Source organism: Protomyctophum parallelum (assembly GCF_964188405.1).
Source record: "Protomyctophum parallelum genome assembly, chromosome: 11".
Taxonomy (NCBI): Eukaryota; Metazoa; Chordata; class Actinopteri; order Myctophiformes; family Myctophidae; genus Protomyctophum; species Protomyctophum parallelum.
Genome location: NC_139707.1, coordinates 13,737,172 through 13,756,615, shown reverse-complemented (window position 1 = coordinate 13,756,615; position 19,444 = coordinate 13,737,172). Strand labels below are relative to the sequence as shown.

Here is a 19,444-nt window from a genome sequence, read left to right as displayed (position 1 = left end):
TTATATCTCGCTCTCTGAGAGAACAGATCTCTTTGTCTTGGCAGTTGAACCTGACTGTTCCGCCAGGCACAGGGTCTCCTGCGTGTCCGAGCCCACTCCGGAGTCAGTGGTGCTGGCGCTCTGAAAGGTCGTGAGCACGGGTCGCGGTGCTTCCGTGTCCTTGCTGTCCCGCGTGGTGGAGCGACTCGCCTTGCTGAGCCGCAGCGACTTGAGTAGCAAGGGCCGCAGGGAGCGGGCGGAGGCAGCCTCGGAGCTCCGCAGCACAGTGCGCTTGTTGACATGCTCGACGGTGATGTGGCAGCGAAACACCTGCAGGAAAACCTCCCGGAACTGCCGGGAGGAGAGGTTGTAAAGGAAGGGGTTCAGGACGGAGCTGAGGTAGAAGAAGGTGTCACCCACGGGGTGAAGGGTCACGTAGCTGCGGAAGTAAGACACGGTCCAGTCGGACTTGGGCACCGCCGCCGTCATGAGGCGTCGCACCTGGTTGGGCATCCAGCACACCATCAGGGAGCCTACAATCAGACCTGAGAGGGAATGAGAATGGGGGGGGGGGGGGGGGGGGGAGCAGGAGAAATAGTGAATGGGAGGCAGAGATTTTGCTTCACTGCTGATCAGTGTAATTATGAAAATCACACATGTGTGAAATGAGCGGTGCAACTATACATTGTATTGTTATACTTACTGTACTGTGCTCTGTACTGTACATATTACCTACATAAAGACCCAAGGGAAATTGTTCTAAATTGGGTGAAGTGTCCCTTTAATGTAGTCTTGTTCAACTTAGGTTCAGGAGTAGAGACCACACAGTAGCCACTCCCATTAACAATCACCCGTATACACTACAGCTGTCTCCACTCACCACAGCCAATCCTTGTTGCAATCACCACAGTATAAAATACACCTGCGATCTGTTGGCCAACCTGTTTGTTCTGCTTCACGACAGATCAGACATGGGTTGTGGGTAACTATAGGTAGGCCTACCACGCTTGTAGATTGGCTATTTTGGCTATTCATTGCTTTCAAGTTTGCTGTCCTCCTGCACTAGCCTGGTTAATAAACCAGACCGAATCAGCCGTTGGCAAAAAGAAAATTGCCTGCCGGCGGATGTTGTGCGAAATTGGTCTGGTTTATTAACCAGGCTACTCCTGCACCCCAACCTCTTCCCTCGATTCAACTCTTCCTTCTGTTTATTTCTCTAGGAATCCAGGGGGAAAATATATTTATATATTATGTCACTACATAATAGATTGACCTGAATGGCGTTATGTCAACAAGGATATAACGTAGGATGATTAAAAAGGTTGTCTGTATCAGAAATGACTTTGGACAGGTGGAAAACCTTAGTTAAACTTGCAAAGTGACACATTACTTGACCTGGTATGCTGTAATCTGATAGTTGTACTGAATGTTGACATGAAATAATAATCGTTTAGTGTAACTCCTGAGTTCCCAATTAAACTTTTTCCAAACTTTCAAAACAGAAATTTGGTGAAAATAACAGATCTGCAAACCCTAAACGCATTGCATTGTGACAGCTTGTGAGGCTGTGAGCTTGTATCTGCTATTTTCAGTATTTCTTTCTGGGGAAACAAAAACCCCTTCTTTTTTTCGTCTCCGACAGCCAGGCCGAATTGTCCGGCAGCCAACAGGCTTTTGTTTTTCAATGTGGGTAATTTGGTATACCTGCTGGCTGGCTGTCAGCATTGAGCAGTTTATTTTATAGGGGGTTATATGTGACCATACCATTAACACCAGGATATGCACACAGAACTCGTTCTTTTCGTGCTATTTGCAGATCCGAAATCCGCACAAAAAACATCCTCTACAAGCATCCTTGCACACTGAGTGCGATGCAAATTATTTAAATTAGTTGCAATGTTATCGCAGAACTAAATTGAGTGGAGCAGCAGCAGGATGATCCCCTGATCTGTGTGTTCAAAGATCCAATCTTGAACCGTCCAGAGTTGATCAGATCAGAGCCACTCATTTTCAAACATGTTTGATACAGTATGTATCTGGATTGCTACATACTTGTACAGTGTAGCGGGGGATTGACAGAAAGACAGGGGAGGAAGGGACCGCAATGCCGTCAGCCCGCTGATCAGTGATGACTCATTCACTCACACACAGTACAGTCCCAAGAATACACTATTATTAGGTCCATATCTATCCTTTCCCCTTAAACTTTTATATAACTTGCCTATTCCAAGTTGCAAGTCGATTTTATATTCCATCCTGATTGACGAATTCCGAAAATTGCTGACCCACAATAACCTACCTGACCTGGTGCCAAAGAGTAGTTTTTCTAGTTGAGGAATATATATATTTTATTTATTTATTCATTTATTTATTTATTTGGGTGGGGAGTAGGAGATGTACAAAGGATACTTGCAACGCATAAAACTAGGTCCACACAATTATCTCTGTGTGCTTCTTCCATAGAAGGAGCGTGATTCACATCAGTCCTCTTCTCTTATCTGCTGTTTATCCGTCTCACCAATGCTTTTAATGTGAGTCACACTGTGACCAAATAGGCTTTCAAAATGTAACAGATTGCTCTGTCCCACATCTCATTTCCTGCTGAAGGAAAATGGATGTCCACATGCACTCTTGTTTACCAAACACACGGGACTCCTGGGGAGGGACAGAGGTGTTTTGAAGAAGTGTTTGAATAATTTAGACATGTTTGAAATTCCAAAAACATAGTGAATCATTTCCAGGGTAGTGTAAGGAGAAACATGGAAGCCATTAGCCATGTCACAGATGTCTGATGAAGGAAAAATAACAGTAACTCAACTACTACTGTGGGGTTGTGGAACTTGTGGTATCTGATGATTTACTTACTGGCTCAAACTTTCATGCTGGTTTTAGACAAGATTTTAAAGGAGAATTCTGGATTACCCATTTTCTAAGTACAGTACATTGATCCGACGGAGCATTGGTCCGAACGACAACCTACCTCAAACCCTCACCCTAACCCTAACCTCCCCCGGGGCAGACACCTAAACCTAACCGCAACCCTCTCCCGACCCCCAGCGCACCTGTCGGATCATAGTATGCCTCCCCCATTTTCTTACCTTAATCTGATATTGATTATTATATCAAAGAGCGAGTGGTACAGGTGAAATAATTGTATAACTTCATCCAGAGTGCACTGCAGCTCTGACTGTGCATGCTGGTTATACGCTAAATTGCATAATTATTTTGATAACTAAAAGGCGACCGAGCCTATGACCCAAGGCCCCCCCCCCCCCCGGCGGGCCGCATATGACAAATGCTCTGCTGCGGTGAGCTCTGAAAGTTGTTTTCACCTGTACCAGTTACCACTCATTGTCATATACGGTAACATTGTGACTGCACAATTGTACCTGCGCAGCACTGCGCAGTACTACGGTATATAGGACAGGCGCAAAGCAGACAGGATGTCCGTTCATATATAGCTATACTGAGACAGACAGAGACGTAACCACCAACCTTGTATCACCAACTTTGTCTTCTAATAAACATTCATATTGCTTAAAGAGGACTCCGTCCGTCCATCTTTTACATGGTGTCAGAAGTAACGGAGGAGAGAAGACGAACACACGATGGCCAAAATGTCCACCACCAGTGAACTTTGCCTTTGATAAGCCGGCAGAATGGCCCGAGTACAAACAGCGGTTCGAGAGGTACAGAATCGCTACGAAACTAAACAAAGACGAGGGAGCGGTACAAGTGAGTTGCCTAATTTACGCCATGGGAAGCGAGGCAGAAAATGTATTCCGGTCTTTCGTTTTTGCTCAAGAAGGAGATAAAGAGGATTATGACATCGTAGTGGGGAAGTTTGACAAGTACTTCGTTCCGAGGAGGTATGTCATTCATGAACGCACGTGTTTTCACCAGCGTGTTCAGAGGCCGGGAGAGAAGGCAGAGACCTTCATAAGGGCTGTGTATGACATGGCGGAACATTGTGACTTTGGTGCAAGCCGGGACGAGAATATCCGGGACCGGATCGTCGTTGGGATACTGGACAAAGAAGTCTCATGTAAGCTGCAGTTGATGCAAGATTTGACATTGGCGCACACTGTACAGACGGTCAGACAGGCTGAAGAGGTCGCTGCACACGTCAACATGCAGGGAGAGGCTGTGGGGGGAGCAGTGCATGAAGTTACTCACCACGGCCAGCAGAGGCAGAGCAACAGGTACCCAAGGTCTAAACCACAGAGTGGGCCAGGAGACAGAAAATGGGGAAATGAAAGGAAATGTTTTAAATGTGGAAAAGCACAACATGCTAAAAACGAAAACTGCCCTGCTGAACAATCCATCCTGTCATATCTGTAAATAAGCTGGACATTGGGCTAGAGTCTGTAGGAATAAGAAGCAAGTGAGTGAGGTTACTGAGCAAACAGAGCAGCCTGAGCCACCATCTTACTTTCTTGGTGCTGTGACGAAAGTAAGCAAAGTAAGCAAGGAGAGTGAACAGTGGTCAGTTGAGCTACTTTTGGATAAGAGGCCAATAGTGTTCAAGATAGACACAGGGGCTGATGTGAATGTAGTCAGTGAGGAGACATATTGCACATACACCCCAGAGAGTGTCCTAGAGCCACCAGACATTCCACTGGATAGCCCAGGAGGAGAATTAAAATGTCTAAGGAAGTTTCAGACCACTGTAGCCTACAAAGGGAAGGCATATCCACTCACAGCTTATGTAGTAAGAGGCCGCACTGTTAATAACCTACTCAGCCGCCCTATGTCAGTGACAATGAACCTAGTGAGGAGAGTAGATGAGATCAGCCTGAACAGTGAGCAGCAACCAGCCTATGGGACATTGAAAACGGAACCTGTGAAGATACAGTTAAAAGACAATGGCCAGCCGTATGCTGTATATACTGCACGACAAGTACCTCTCTTAATGCTCCAGAAAGTGAAGGAAGAGCTACAGAGAATGGAGAGTAATGGCATCATTGAGCCCGTGACACAACCAACGGAGGGGTGTGCACCCATGGTGCCTGTCTTGAAGAAGCTCACAGGCGCAAAGCCCGCATCTGTGTAGACCTGAAAAGACTGAATGAGTCAGTCAAGAGAGAGCATTACATCCTGCCTACAGTGGATGAGATAACAGCCAAGCTAAGTGGTGCAACTGTCTTTTCCTCACTTGATGCTGCTAGTGGATTTTGGCAAATTCCACTGCACCCAGACAGCTGCAGGCTCACCACTTTTATTACTCCATTTGGCCGATACAGTTTCAAACATTTGCCATTTGGAATTACCAGCGCACCTGAGATATTCCAGAGGAAGATGATGGAGACTCTGCAGGGGCTGGAAGGTGTGGAGATCTTTATGGATGACATTTTGATCTACGGGACTACAATGGAACAACATGACAGCCGCCTCGACAAAGTGATGCAACGCATAAAGTCGGCTGGTCTGAAGTTGAATGCAGAGAAGTGCTCTTTCCGGCAAAGTCAACTGCGGTTCCTGGGTCCTCTCATAGACCAGTCGGGGATCCGACCTGACCCAGGGAAGGTTGAAGCCATTCACCAGATGCCACCACCAGGAAATGTCACATAGTTAAAGAGAATTCTGGGCATGGTAACTTTCCTGGGGAGATACATTCCAAACCTCTCAACAGTGGGGCAGCCGCTCCATGAGCTGTTGAAGAGTAAAAATGAGTGGACTTGGGGTCATGCACAGCATACAGCGTTTGAAAACATAAAGAAGCTGTTGACAACTGCACCAGTTTTAGCTTATTATGATGTCACCAGACCCACTGCAGTGTCAGCGGATGCCAGCAGTTATGGACTGGGGGCTGTGCTAATGCAACTCCACGGGCAGCAGTGGAAACCTGTGGCATATTGCTCCAGACGACTCTCAGATGCTGAAACACGCTATGCCCAGATAGAAAAGGAGTGTCTGGCTGGGGTGTGAGAAGTTCGTTTGACAGATACCTGAACGGCCTGGAACGGTTCAGGTTAGTTACAGATCACAAACCGCTAGTGCCTCTCATCAACAGTCAGAGCTTGGAAAATGTCCCTATCAGATGTCAGCGTTTACTCATGAGGCTCATGAGATTCAGCCCAGTGGCAGAGTATGCACCAGGAAAGACTCTTGTTGTAGCAGATACGCTGTCACGCAGCCCGCTGACATGCAGTATGGATGAGACAGATATGCACAGTGATGTAGCCTGCTACGTAGCCACAGTAGTGGGAGGGATTCCAGCATCACCAAGCAAACTGGAGAGCATCAGGAAGACGACTGAAACTGACAGGGAGTTACAGTTAGTCAGTAAGCTCATCACGTCAGGTTGGCCCGAACACACTAGTAGTGTCCCAATGGATGCCAGGGCGTACACTAAAGTGAGGTCGGAGCTCTCAGTAGAAAACGGCCTAGTCCTAAGTGGCTGCAGGATTGTTGTGCCAAGGTCAATGAGAGGTGAAATCCTGGAGAAACTACACCACGGGCATCAAGGCCTGATTAAGTGTAGAGAGAGAGCAAAATCATCAGTATGGTGGCCAGGGCTGTCGAAGGAGTTAAAGAACACAGTGATGTCATGCCAGGTGTGTCATGAACTGAAGAGGACTCAACAAAAGGAACCTCTTGTCTCCACACCACTGCCTGACCGCCCTTGGCAGAGAATCGCACTAGACCTGTGCGAGCACGAGCGAAAAAACTATCTGGTGATATCCGACTACTACTCCAGATTCCTGGAAATACTGCACCTGTCCTCAACCACAAGTGCACATGTTATTCAGAGACTGAGAACTGTGTTTGCGAGATTCGGCATCGCAAGCGAGGTCGTTTCCGATAATGGTCCTCAATTCTCAAGTTCAGAGTTCCAGAACTTTGCGAAGGAGCTAGATTTCAAACATATCACATCTTGTCCACATCACCCTCAGGGCAACGGGCATGCAGAAAGAGCCGTACAGGCAGCCAAGAAAATCCTTAAGCAGGGAGATCCGCTGCTAGCCCTGATGATCTACAGATCCACTCCTTGTTCCACCACAGGCTTCAGTCCAGCTGAGCTGTTAATGGGGAGAAAGATCAGAACAACAGTCCCCATCTTGGAGAAGAATCTCCTGCCTAAATGGCCCAGCAGGAAAGCAGTGAGAGAGAACGATGTGAGTCAGAAAGCAGTGCAGGCTCACTACTACAACCGCCGTCATGGAGCCAGATCCCTGCCTGCTCTACGACCAGGAGACACAGTCTTCACCAAACTGGATCATGAAAAGTCGTGGTCTACACCAGCGGTGGTCTCGGAGGAGGCTGCTGCCACACGGAGATCCTACATCGTCACCACCCAGGGAGGTGCAGTACTGCGGCGGAACCGTCGTCACTTCCTGGCAACTCCGCTCTCCCACCACACTTCATCTACTTCTACTGAGGGAGCAGAAATGGATACACAGCCTGCAGTGACTACCCCACCGGAGACTGTCCCTGCGAACCAGGCTGTGACTACACCCAGCACACCTCTGACTGGACAGTCCATGACCAAGTCTGGAAGGGTGTGTAAACCAGTTCACAGGCTTGACCTGTGATTGAGTGAAACTCATTATGGCCTTTGGGGGGGAAAATTAACACACAAACACGCACACAAGGGACTTGTTTTGATGCACTATTGTTTTGCCCTTGCTTTAAAAAAAAAAGAAAAAAAGATCCAGACGTTGAATGCTTGGGATTTTCTGTTTTGATTGTTTTTATTTTATTTTGACAGCTATAAGTGCAGTTAGACTTGAATTGCATGAAAGTGATGTTTCTCTAAAATGTTTACAATAGTGTTGTGTTATTGCTATTTTCATCTGCTACGGATATTGTCTGATTTGTATTTTGACTTCATTCTAGTACAGCATATGTGAGATGTTTTGTTTTCCCTGAAAAAAAATAATAATAAGAAAAAAAGGGGGGAGATGTCATATACGGTAACATTGTGACTGCACAATTGTACCTGCGCAGCACTGCGCAGTACTACGGTATATAGGACAGGCGCGAAGCAGACAGGATGTCCGTTCATATATAGCTATACTGAGACAGACAGAGACGTAACTACCAACCTTGTATCACCAACCTTGTCTTCTAATAAACGTTCATATTGCTTAAAGAGGACTCCGTCCATCTTTTACACTCATTATTGGATAAATTAAAGGCAGATTAAAGGCAGAATGGTAGAATCCCAGATCTGTGTGTGTAATGTGTATATACACACAATACCTTTGCTAACAGCTAGCCGGCAGAGAAATAATTAACTGTAGGCCTGCAAGATGGCCGCTGGTCTATGCATTCAATCAACTCAGTGCATGTTTCCCGTTGAAGTTCAAAGGGAACAATTAAGAGCTCCTGCCAAGATCCTCAAACTATCACCACTCAACGGAACCTGAGGTCCCAAAACCAGCAGACCCACCAGACTGGCCATTCCCATCTGTAGATATTTTAAAACCGTATTAACATTTTGTGTTAGAATTAAACAGCATGGCTTCCCCATCAAATCAAACTTTGCAGTGTACATCACAGGCCTTGAACACAGCAACCTTATCAAGTAGTGAAATAATACGATTCAGACTGTGATTCACATTTCGAGCAGGTCAATCATTATTCTTTTAGATGTAGAGGATCTGCATTTTTAAAGATTACGTTGACAGAAACTCTGCACTGCCAGATAGAGTAAAAAGATGAGAGAGGAGAGTATAGGTCAAGGTCAAGAGACTGGTTCAAACCCTAGACTCTGTCCTCGATCTGAACCACCAGAGTAAGTGATTTTCTTTGGTTAAAATAAGTATTAAATTGCTATATATTCTGATAGTGTTTATTCAGTAACAAGTTACGAGTGGACAAAATTGGAACTGGAAGACTATAATGAAGCTGATAAATGGCTACTTTCTCCTGATTAGCAAAAATGTGACATGAAAATGTAGTTTCTGTTTATATAGCTGGAGAGACCCATGTGACTGAACAAACCCATATAGCAATGATGATAATATAGTGCTTTAACATAAATAAAAAACATTATTTATTTATTTGCTAAAACAAAACTAAAACCAAAGGACTGGATTAGTAGTGGCGGACAGGCGTGCATATGCCTGGGTGATGAAAAAGGAGCATTCCGGTTAATTAAAATAAGTTAAAGAACATGGAGGGATGTTTTTCAGTAAAAGTTGTGGTAGGACTGTTTGTGAGTGCCTCGACGGAGCAGGGCGGTAGCATTTGCTATCTGCGTGCCAGTTGTGGTGGGCCTGTCTGGGCCAAAAAGTCAGGGCCGAATTACTGGAATAACAAATTAATATATGATGAGCGGCAAGTGTGAGAAGAAAAATATGAGAACAGTGGAAAAAGTAAAGTATAGAAATCTAATGACTCAACCAGAGGTAGGGGCAGAGGGGGGAGTAGACCAGAAATTGAGACTAGAAAGAAAGGAATGTTAAAGCAGACTGATAGCAGATAAGAATTCTTATCACTGGGGTTAATAAATAAATCATGTCAGAATGAGTTTAGCCAGATTTTTCAACAGATTGACTATATATAACTTTTTCGTGACCTGTTCTCACACACACATTGTTAAATAATAGGCCTATATTGTTTAATTCATTTTCTGTAACTGAACATTTTCAAAGTGCATGGTGTCTGTCCTCGGCAGGAGTTTATACTTTTTCCATTCACCCCAATCGTTAATAAATTATAACTCACAAAACGTGTTGCATGATGAGATATCGTCATGTCACGATGTCACTTGGCGTCAATGTTAAAAATGCACAGGTGGATTTTCATGATATGAAACCCAACTCCAAAGCAATTATTAATAGTCAGATGGTTCACGTGCATAGGGTGGATTTTTTAACGCCACCTGACTTTTCTTAATCCTATTTTAAGATTCTGCCAGGTAACAAGAAAAAATAATGTCCCAAGGGGTTCATTTTTAAACAACCTACAGGGACAAATTAACACATGTTTCCGTACAATTAGGACCCAAGGAATAAAAAAAAAGGTTATTATGAAGTTTGGATCACATCTATATTTCTCTGTTTATTAAATTCCTAGGTGGATTTTTATGTTCCAACAGTTATTTTCTGAATCCTTGAAGGGTGTATTTTATTATTCTGCCAGGTAACCGACAAGAAAAATGTTCCATGGGGTTAATTTTTAACCCTTTCTTACACAATCCGTCAATCCTATACCCAAATCCGTATTCAATTCAGAAAGAACACAGAAAACAGCATAACTTTTGAAGGAAACAACCTACTGAGACAAATTGACCAACTTTTCTTACATTTGAAAATTTGCTAAACATTAGAGCAGCAAACAGGGCATGGTGGCACAGTCGGCAGTGCTGTCGCACTGACGCTGTAGGCGCTGGGGGCGTGTTCTCTCCTCCGTGTCATCAGTGCCCATTCCCGATGCGGGGTTGGCGAAAGGGCCTTTCTGTGTGGAGTTTTCATGTTCTCTCCGTGTCCCCTATACTATAGGGTAGGTATACCCTATATATGTTTTATATTTTTATAACAATGCAATGCCTCATACATTTTGACTTTATATATTGTACATGAGAGGGGGAGAGGTGGTGCATGGCGTTAGCTGCTTTAGCAGACAGTTTGAGAGTCCAATGGAGTTAAGAGGTTTTGTCCGAAGCGCTTTCTAATACTTTTCATTGGTTCAATGTTTTTTTTTAACCAACACAGACAGTAAAGGGTGTAGCATTGATCAAACTAAAACATTGAGTTAGGAGGTTTCCTCCCAACAGCAATGAAAGTGTCAGAGTGGCTTAATATCGGTATCTGCTCAGACGAGAGCGAGGATGTCCCCTTACCAGTGCACTACATGCCTGGGAGATGGATTGCTGCGGTGGACTGTAACAGATTAATATGTATATCAATTAACGGGTTCTTGACATGAAAATGTTTGAGAAACACTGGAGGCAAATAAATCGCATATAGGGACGACTGTGGCCGCAATCGGTGTATGAATGGGTGAATGTAATGCACAATCTATGTAAAGCGTCTTGGATAAAGGCGCTATATACAGTAAATGCACCATTTACCATTTACCAGCTGTAGAGATAAAATAAATGAAATCACAGTTAGTACATTGCTGCTTTGCCGTTGCATTAGCATTTCGGGTCCATCCCCATGAGGAACCATTACATTTGCTCCGTTTTGCCCCGGAATGCCCTCCATGGGTAGCTATAGCTGGATGAGTCATATAGAGAATGAGTTACAATTCACAAACTGGCCCTACTGTACAACATTCAAACACTGGTTTGTCAGTAACAGAGGCTAAACAAGTGAAATTGGAAGTGATGAAACAAAAAAATGCAGACAAATTTGGAACTGGTACACTATCAAATTGGAAATTTACCCACCTAAAAATGTATATTCTTTAGGCCTAAAGACCTGGAGAGACGGAGAGATCCCTGTTACTGAACTAACACTTTATAGCAATGATTACTATGAGAATATAGATTATTTGTTTTGTTCTATCAAAATCCCAAACTACAGTACCAAAAGACATTTTTTACAGCACCTTTAAGTTGAATGCAGGGATACATACGGTATAAAGGTAAACTTGTTTTGGCTACCACTGTGTCACTGTGTCCACTCTGCTGTTCAGAATTCCACATTCTATTTGTGAAAGATTCGACTTTCGAGACAATTAAATCATTAGTGGTTTAGGGCGGGTGACGATATAAACTACTTAACAGTCCTGAATTCTGGTGTGAAATACTCTGATTTGTTTGAATATCTGCTGGTCGCTTCCGCTGCCCGTTATAAATTCTGACCTCATGTTGAACACTCACTGACACAACCAATGCATGCACACTCTCTCACGGGTGAATATTTACTGTCTCTCTGCCGCGGGGAAGAACTATAAAGTGGCAACTAATTAGAAAGCAATTACACCAGATTATTGAAGCAATTAATTTCCTGTCCCTGCTGTAATTGGAGTCCGTCTGATTGTCATTACTTTCGAATACAGTGGAGAATTAGGCAGTGATGTAATGATAGGTCATTATACATTGATATTTAACGCAGTTTACAGAGTTAGATATGGTCTAATCTGTACCCAGGCTTTTATTTTCGTTCGCTACAGCTCAAAAAAATGAAAGCCTGGGCGAACGTGAGACATTTCCTGGTCTAGGAGTGGGAGTGAACTATAGTGCAAAGGGGCGTCGCTCTCAATATAGTGACGTCATTGTCTTCCTTGTTGTTGTTTTCTACCAGGGAGTGGAGGGCGATATCCAAAATCCCCATCGATATCCAGTCTCATAATGATATCAAAATAGCGATATATTTCCCAGCCCTACTTAATAATTAAAACATGTTTTCAAAAGTTGTGCAACTGAAAAGATGTTACTCAAATGTTTTCGTCCTGACAAAATACAAATTGTTTTCCTGCAGTCAGTGCAGTGTGGCACTGCAGAAGAGGCATTACCACAACACATGGAAGCATGTGTTGTACTTTCCTGGAACTTCCCATGCACTGTCAGAGGAAACAACATCATACCACAGTTGTCCTGGGAAACAGAGAACCGCATTGCATTCAAACAAGTGTTGTTTGTTTGAGACACTCAACTTGACTTGAACGTGAATTTCAATCTTTCAAAGTCTTTCCTGTGATGTGTGAAAGTGTCTAAACTTTCTGGTATCATTACGTTACATCCAAAGCAATAAATTCCAAACCATTGAGGTGCAACTAGACTAAACTAGGGGTTACAAAACGTTGAGACCCAAAAGAGAAATTTGGTGTCTCCCTCCGTCCCCGGGACCCAAACATACAAAAATACATTATGAATTAATCTCTTACGCCTAATTAAAATATAGACTTATGCCGACCAGTTAGTTACATTCATCCTAGGAGATCCAAAGATTTCATTACATCTTTGATTCTTTACATCTATGTAATATGTAAGTGAAAAGATAATGTGATCTCATATTAGAGAGACTGGCCAGAGAGAACCTCCATTTGCTGATTTGCCGGGCACAAATAGAGTAATTTCTCCTCTTGCAGCAAATGGATAAAAAAGTGACTATTCATAATGTTCATTAGCTCATATCCGCGGAAAAGTGTAGGAAAATTAATTATCATGCTAGATAAATTATAGCCATTAAACCAAATACATTCAGTGAATATTAGTCAGGTTGGAAGTAATGTAATCATCCTAAGGGAGACTTTCTCTTCTTGTGTGTACCCTAATAGATAACCCTTCTGTACTCAGGGGAGTCACCTTTCCTAACACCCATCCCAAGTGTAAATTATGTCCTACATTTCGTTGTTGTGGCATGCATAGTCCATTGACTTATGTTGTAGCCTATATACATATGTTTCTGTACATTTCCATAGTGTGTCCAGCCCTTTGACGCATGAATTATGATAACCTGAGTTAAAAAGAAATCGTATTAAGTGTGTCTTAAATGTGTCTTTAGACATACAAATAACAACTGAACTTTTGACCTGTCTACTCAGATGGACAGCATATGCGTTTGTGTTTATAATTGAAAACCAATTAATACAATGATAAAATGATTTATAAAAATGATACAAATCCAATTATGTAAATTAAAATATATTTGCAATGCTAAAACTACAATTGTCACATTTTTAACATATGCTAATACTAATTCACCCTGCAGCAACAGCATCACATTCCAGATATAGAGACTATAAGAGAAGGACAGCAGCAAAGTAGAAGTAGCCTGAGTGGTCGTCTGGTGGTGCATGACACTTGTGGATGTCTTCTGCTTAAACAACCATAGTGGAGTCAGAATGATTCGTGATTTCCTCTGCAAGCAAGGGGGGAAATGTTGGAAGTAATGTTGGGGGGGGTGAATGATTTAACAACTTGTCAACATGCCAAAAGCCGCTTGAGGCAATGCCAAGTGTGCTCGCTGACAGCACTTAAACATGCACTGACTCAATTCATTCTCAACACTCAAGAACACACTGAGTATAGTACCTTCATCATCTTTATCAACACAAGGCCCATATTGATCCAGCTGGCATTCATGAAGGACCTACACAGTATCAACGATGAGTTCAGTCAGACAACTCACGAATAGATTAAACAATATTTATTGCAGAATGAGTAATGAGTGTGCATATGATATTTGACTTGGCGTTTCTCCCTGCTCGGCATGATTAAGCAACATCATAAACATAAGAGCAGGGAGATAGATATACAATAACCCCCCCCATGGGGAGCATAGATAGCAGAGCCCACCGGTGGTGCTGGGGTGGTGGTGGGAGAAAACATCACATACAACGGGAACCATGAGCAGAGGAAGGCAGGAAGAGCATGGAGTCTAGTGAGCTTAAGTAGCCTGCCCAATTAGTCCGCTGACTGCCGCATCGGCGAATGACGTGTGAGACTTGCACACACGTATACTCCCACATAGTAATGCAGCATGTTAACCCCTTGAGCATAGTATGGGCCTTTGAGCATGGCAAGAACCTCCCTTGAGGTTGACTGACTGAACTGACTCCGCCGCTCCGTGAGCTGCGTTTGATTAGTACTAGAAGGACCTTAGATACTTGCACTGGTGGAAAGTAACTATAGGGGAGAGCCGCCACGGTTGTTGTTGCCGGAGATGTTGACTCCAAATTGAGACTTTTCTAATTATTATTATTATTATTAGTGTGGTTGCCAGAGACTACAGTTATTGTCACACTTTCTTATTATTTTTCTGGAGTAACCTACCACAACTTCTGCTGTGATTGGCCGAGCTTTGCATAACGTTTGTAGTAGCTAATTGGCTGTTGTTGGTTACGTAACCAATCTATGTTTTAAAATCGTTTATAAAGACAAAGAAGTTGAACCCCTAGGTTTTCATAGTGTACCCACATTTTTTTTTAATCTCCATCCAATTATACTCAATTCATGCTTATATTCACACACACGCACGCATGCACGCATACACACACACACACACGCACGCACGCACGCACGCACGCACGCACGCACGCACGCACGCACGCACGCACGCACGCACACACACACACACACACACACACACACACACACACACACACACACACACACACACACTCACTTTTTTGTCTATTTTCACAAAACGTTGCATTGGGAGACTAGGGTTAAAGTTATGTACTTGTACTAAAATGTCAGTATCCACTCCAGAGATGTGCATGAATTATTAATCAGATGCCATGCCTGCAGTGATAAAGTTCACAAGCCACTCAATGAAAATTCCCATGCCGAAATGATCAAAGGTAACTTGGAGAGCTCATCCTTTTCTTCACCACTTTCTTTTTAATTGCCTTTTCAAGAGCAAATGCGAGAAACAGACGATTTGTTTGTTTGGATAAAGGCATAGCTCCTTTACTCGATTTCTGCTGTTTCCCTCCCAAAGGAAACGAGACAAGAAGAAACAGAAAACCATCCTCCATGTTATCCTCACCTGTTCAGCCTCAGCAACCTAGAAACATGCCAGAGGGGCCTCTCAGGAGGACAACAACATGTTCCTTGAAATACGCCTTGAGACCTTGAGAGTTGTGTCTGTTTTTGCCTCGGAGGTTATCTTCTGGGATGTGTGAGTGTGAGTGCTTGCTAGTCTGAGTGCAACTAGTTCAAACATCTCACAGTAATGCATACTGGTGATAGATTGCACATACCTGTGCTTACCTACTGTATACTCATATTAATCAACTGTAGTACATACAGTACAGTACACGTCTACATGTTTATATCAGTGATCGATTTTACTGTTTGTACTCTTAGTACAAATATTACTATATGACCATATTAATATAGTAAATTGCAGGTAGGTCCCTTTTGGTCTTTAAGTGTATAATTATATTTATATACCATTTATATTGGTGATAGAATCATGTGCACAATATTTCTATTCCTATCTACCGGCAAACCTTAGCCTGGGTAAACCCACTCCCCCTGCTGGACAACATTTCATTCTGTCAGGAGGGGTGAGTCTGGCATAATCGCCTGTGTGGCTGTTTAGCCGTGGGGCGGGAGAGTAGCGTTGACGGACAACCCCTTCAGCCAATCAGCGTATATCAAAACAAGAGGCGTCATCTAAACGCGTTCCGTTCCTACTTCCTCATTCCCATCAAGGAAGCTCTTAGAAGGAAGTGAAGTGGTCACGTGACTGGGCTGCGCCATGACACTTTCATGGACACTTTCATGGGAGACAAACTACACCCGGAAGTTCGGCAGAATGCATTGGAGTCAATGAGAGCTCAGTGACCAGCTCATGAACAAACATTATTTATGAATGACTGAGACCTTTTGTAAAGTGATCGCTTCTGGAAAATAGAATAATATATATAACACGTTATTTTAGGCTGTCTTATTTTTTGATGTGCATACTACTTAATGTGATTTATTTTTTCAAAGAGCAGAGAGCAGCCCAGGCAGAAAACTTACTATGTGCTCTTCTATAAATACCTCAATAAAAATAAATAGTTATTAAGTCGAAAAACAACCACTCGGAAAAAACGTGTGATATCACTTATGTCTTCTTTCATATTCCTGAACCAATTATATGACAAAGCTCGCAATCGTTCATGTATAATGTTTGTTATGAGCTGGTCCAGCCGGCTCCATTCACTGCCATGTATTCATTGCACTACCGGTGTGAGTTTGGCTCCCATGAAAGTGTCCATGAAAGTGTCATGGCGCAGCCCAGTCACGTGACCACTTCACTTCCTTCTAAGAGCTTCCTTGATTCCCATGTTTGTTGTTGTGAATGAGTCGAGGAGTTCACACGTCATCAACTGCTCAAATCGTTCCTGATTGGCCAACGTGCGCTGTCAATCACAGAGCCCTGAGCTCGGTCGCGGATTGGCTGGTACCAAAGCTGATACAATCTTAAGGACTTTGTATTACCATTTAGCCAGACTCACCCCTCCTGGCAGAATGAAATGTTGTCCAGCAGGGGGAGTGGGTTTACCCAGGCTAGGCAAACCTGACCAGCTGCAGGCACATATAGGGCCAAGTCGGATGTCATCTGTTTTACTTATTATTTTGTATTATTATTATTACACACACGCACACGCACACACACACACACGCACACGCACACGCACGCACATGCACACGCACACGCACACGCACACGCACACACAAACACACACACACACACACACACACACACACACACACACACACACACACACACACACACACACACACACACACACACACACACACACCAACCAGATGACATCCCATGAGCCCGGGCAGTGAGGGGCTCAGCTGTCACTTCTGTAAAGCCTGGCCGTTAGCGTAGTTGCTGCGGTGCAGAGCTCAGGAGCACGTCATTAAACTAACCGACTGTCATTCTGTTATCACGGGGGGGGGGGGGGGGGGGGCAGGCAGACAGACGCGTGCGTGCATGCGTGTGGAGAGAGAGGGAGGGTGGACAAAATAGAATAGTAAAAAAGGTATAAAAGTGCAAAAGGGGCAGAGAGATAGAACGGGGCGGCACATTCATCGACCTGCACAGTGGGGTTCATACATCTCCGGCAACAAATCCTCCCAGAGGTTTATTCTCCCTGCCAGCAGTCGCTCAGTAAAACGCTTTACAAGAACCGAGCAGAGCAGCAGCATCTGCAGTCTTACACAATAAAGGAACCTCATCGATCCATGGGACGGGGTCGGTGTGTGTGGCAATAGGCTTGTCACGGTTTATGAGCTATAGTCACCTGGAGAGAGGGGAGGACGTGGTTTATCGAAAAGCACCTTAATGTACTGTATGAATGAATGAACCATTGTGAAGCGCTTTGAGCACTTGGAAAAGCGCTATTAAAATGCAATAATTCATTATTATTATAAAGAGGATTCAATCATCAAACATCCTCAGGTTACAAGCAGGGTCAGAGTTTAACTGTCTGCTATTTTTGGTGTGCGACACGTAAACTATAGGCTTGACTCACTCACACACTCCCACAAGTTTGATTTATTTTTCCAAATAGGATCCATAGAGACAGAAAACTGAATCAAATGATCGAGTACACTGCGGGTGAATAATTCAATTCTTGCGTGTCAGTCCCATGCATCTAGTCCCTCACTAATTCAGTCATTTGCCCCCAGAACTTCCATTTCAGTTGAAACGGGGAAACATACTTGCAGTACCCAGCAAGCACGGCCAGGACCTTGACGAATTAGTGATGTCTCTATTGGGGCCAAATCAAGTCAAACCAAGACTAGTCAGATCTGGCCGAGAATATCATCTGATTTCAACCAACATAGATTCTAGTGCCCACTAAGCCCCTGGATGAATCAGAGAGAGATAGATGCCAGATCAACTTCACTTTTCTGTGCCGTAGCATACGCACACCTAAGGAATGCCACGCGTCCACTCTAACTCTACGCTCCTTGTTTCCTTTCCGGTTTATTCAGGAAGGTGGGGGCTTTTGTTAGGAGCACAGTGTTCAGTCGCATTACAGCTCAGACCCCTTAGCTATCATTACAACCAGTTACATTTGCTCAGCGTTGCGGTATACAAACTCACAAATGATTTACGATCTTCGGGTGCGCGGTGGCTCACCACGGACAGCGCTCGAAGCTTTAGAGATACAGCGCTTTGAAAATCCTGTTATAATGGAGGTTTGATGGAGCTGGATTTAAAAACCCCATAGCTGGTGAGGACTAACCGGAGCAACTCCATACTAACCGGAGCAATGCTAAAAAGTAAATAGACGGTCGCTGCTTTCATATATGGAGTATACAGTTGTCTACGGACATACACGTATAGCACCAGTACAGTAGGTACTGATAGCCTAGCTACGTTTATAAACGTAGATAGCAGCGAAAAAGTTAAGTCATATCATAACTAGTCAGATCTAGCCCAGAATAAGCTATATTTTTTCAACTGGTGAAGACATCCTGGAAATGACGTGAAGATCATCCCCATATGGGCTGTGATCTGGCCTAGTCCTGAACGTCCTATAGTAGTTTCTTTAAAAGTATTTTCTTATATTATTTTTATATAGTAACTGTGTATGTATGTATTGTGATTTCTTGTCACATAACTTCTCACGTCATCAATGTTTTTTAACTGCTGGCCTAACAAACATTAAAAGTCCATAGTCTTGGCTGCCATTCGATTTACGTCTTAAGTGCTCTAAACAAACATTAAAAAGTCCATAGACTTGTCTGCCATATGACATTATTTTCAAAATGCATGCACTGACTGACTTTCCACATCACAATTGTGGATATAATAGTGGTCAAAGGACAAGTCTGAAGGCAGTAACTATAACATTAATATTCACTTCACAGGTGCTTGCTCCAGGTCACTAAAAAGCTATCTGAAGCAATTAACCTTCCATCCTGGATGTCATCATGTGTGGGCAGTGCACACCGTAACAACTTCATGCACTACTTTTAATTAGCCACAACTGGGATTAAAAGTTATTCCAAGGTAAAGCAAAGCAGCGACAGTAATGTGTGACGGCGTTGTATTTCCAGAGATAATTTTACACACTGGTGATTAGTTGACAGTATAGA

At 43.6% G+C, this 19,444-nt stretch overlaps 1 protein-coding gene across 1 annotated transcript in view; it reads right to left on the bottom strand.

Moving 5' to 3' along the window:
- The window catches only part of gpr39 (G protein-coupled receptor 39), a gene marked incomplete at both ends in the record, with an annotated part of 32,123 nt that continues 12,679 nt past the window's right edge, over positions 1–19,444 (bottom strand). Inside the window, one exon of the mRNA XM_083776691.1 lies at positions 1–524. Coding sequence (XP_083632817.1) covers positions 1–524 — 524 coding nt within the window. The remainder of the gene's footprint in view (positions 525–19,444) is intronic.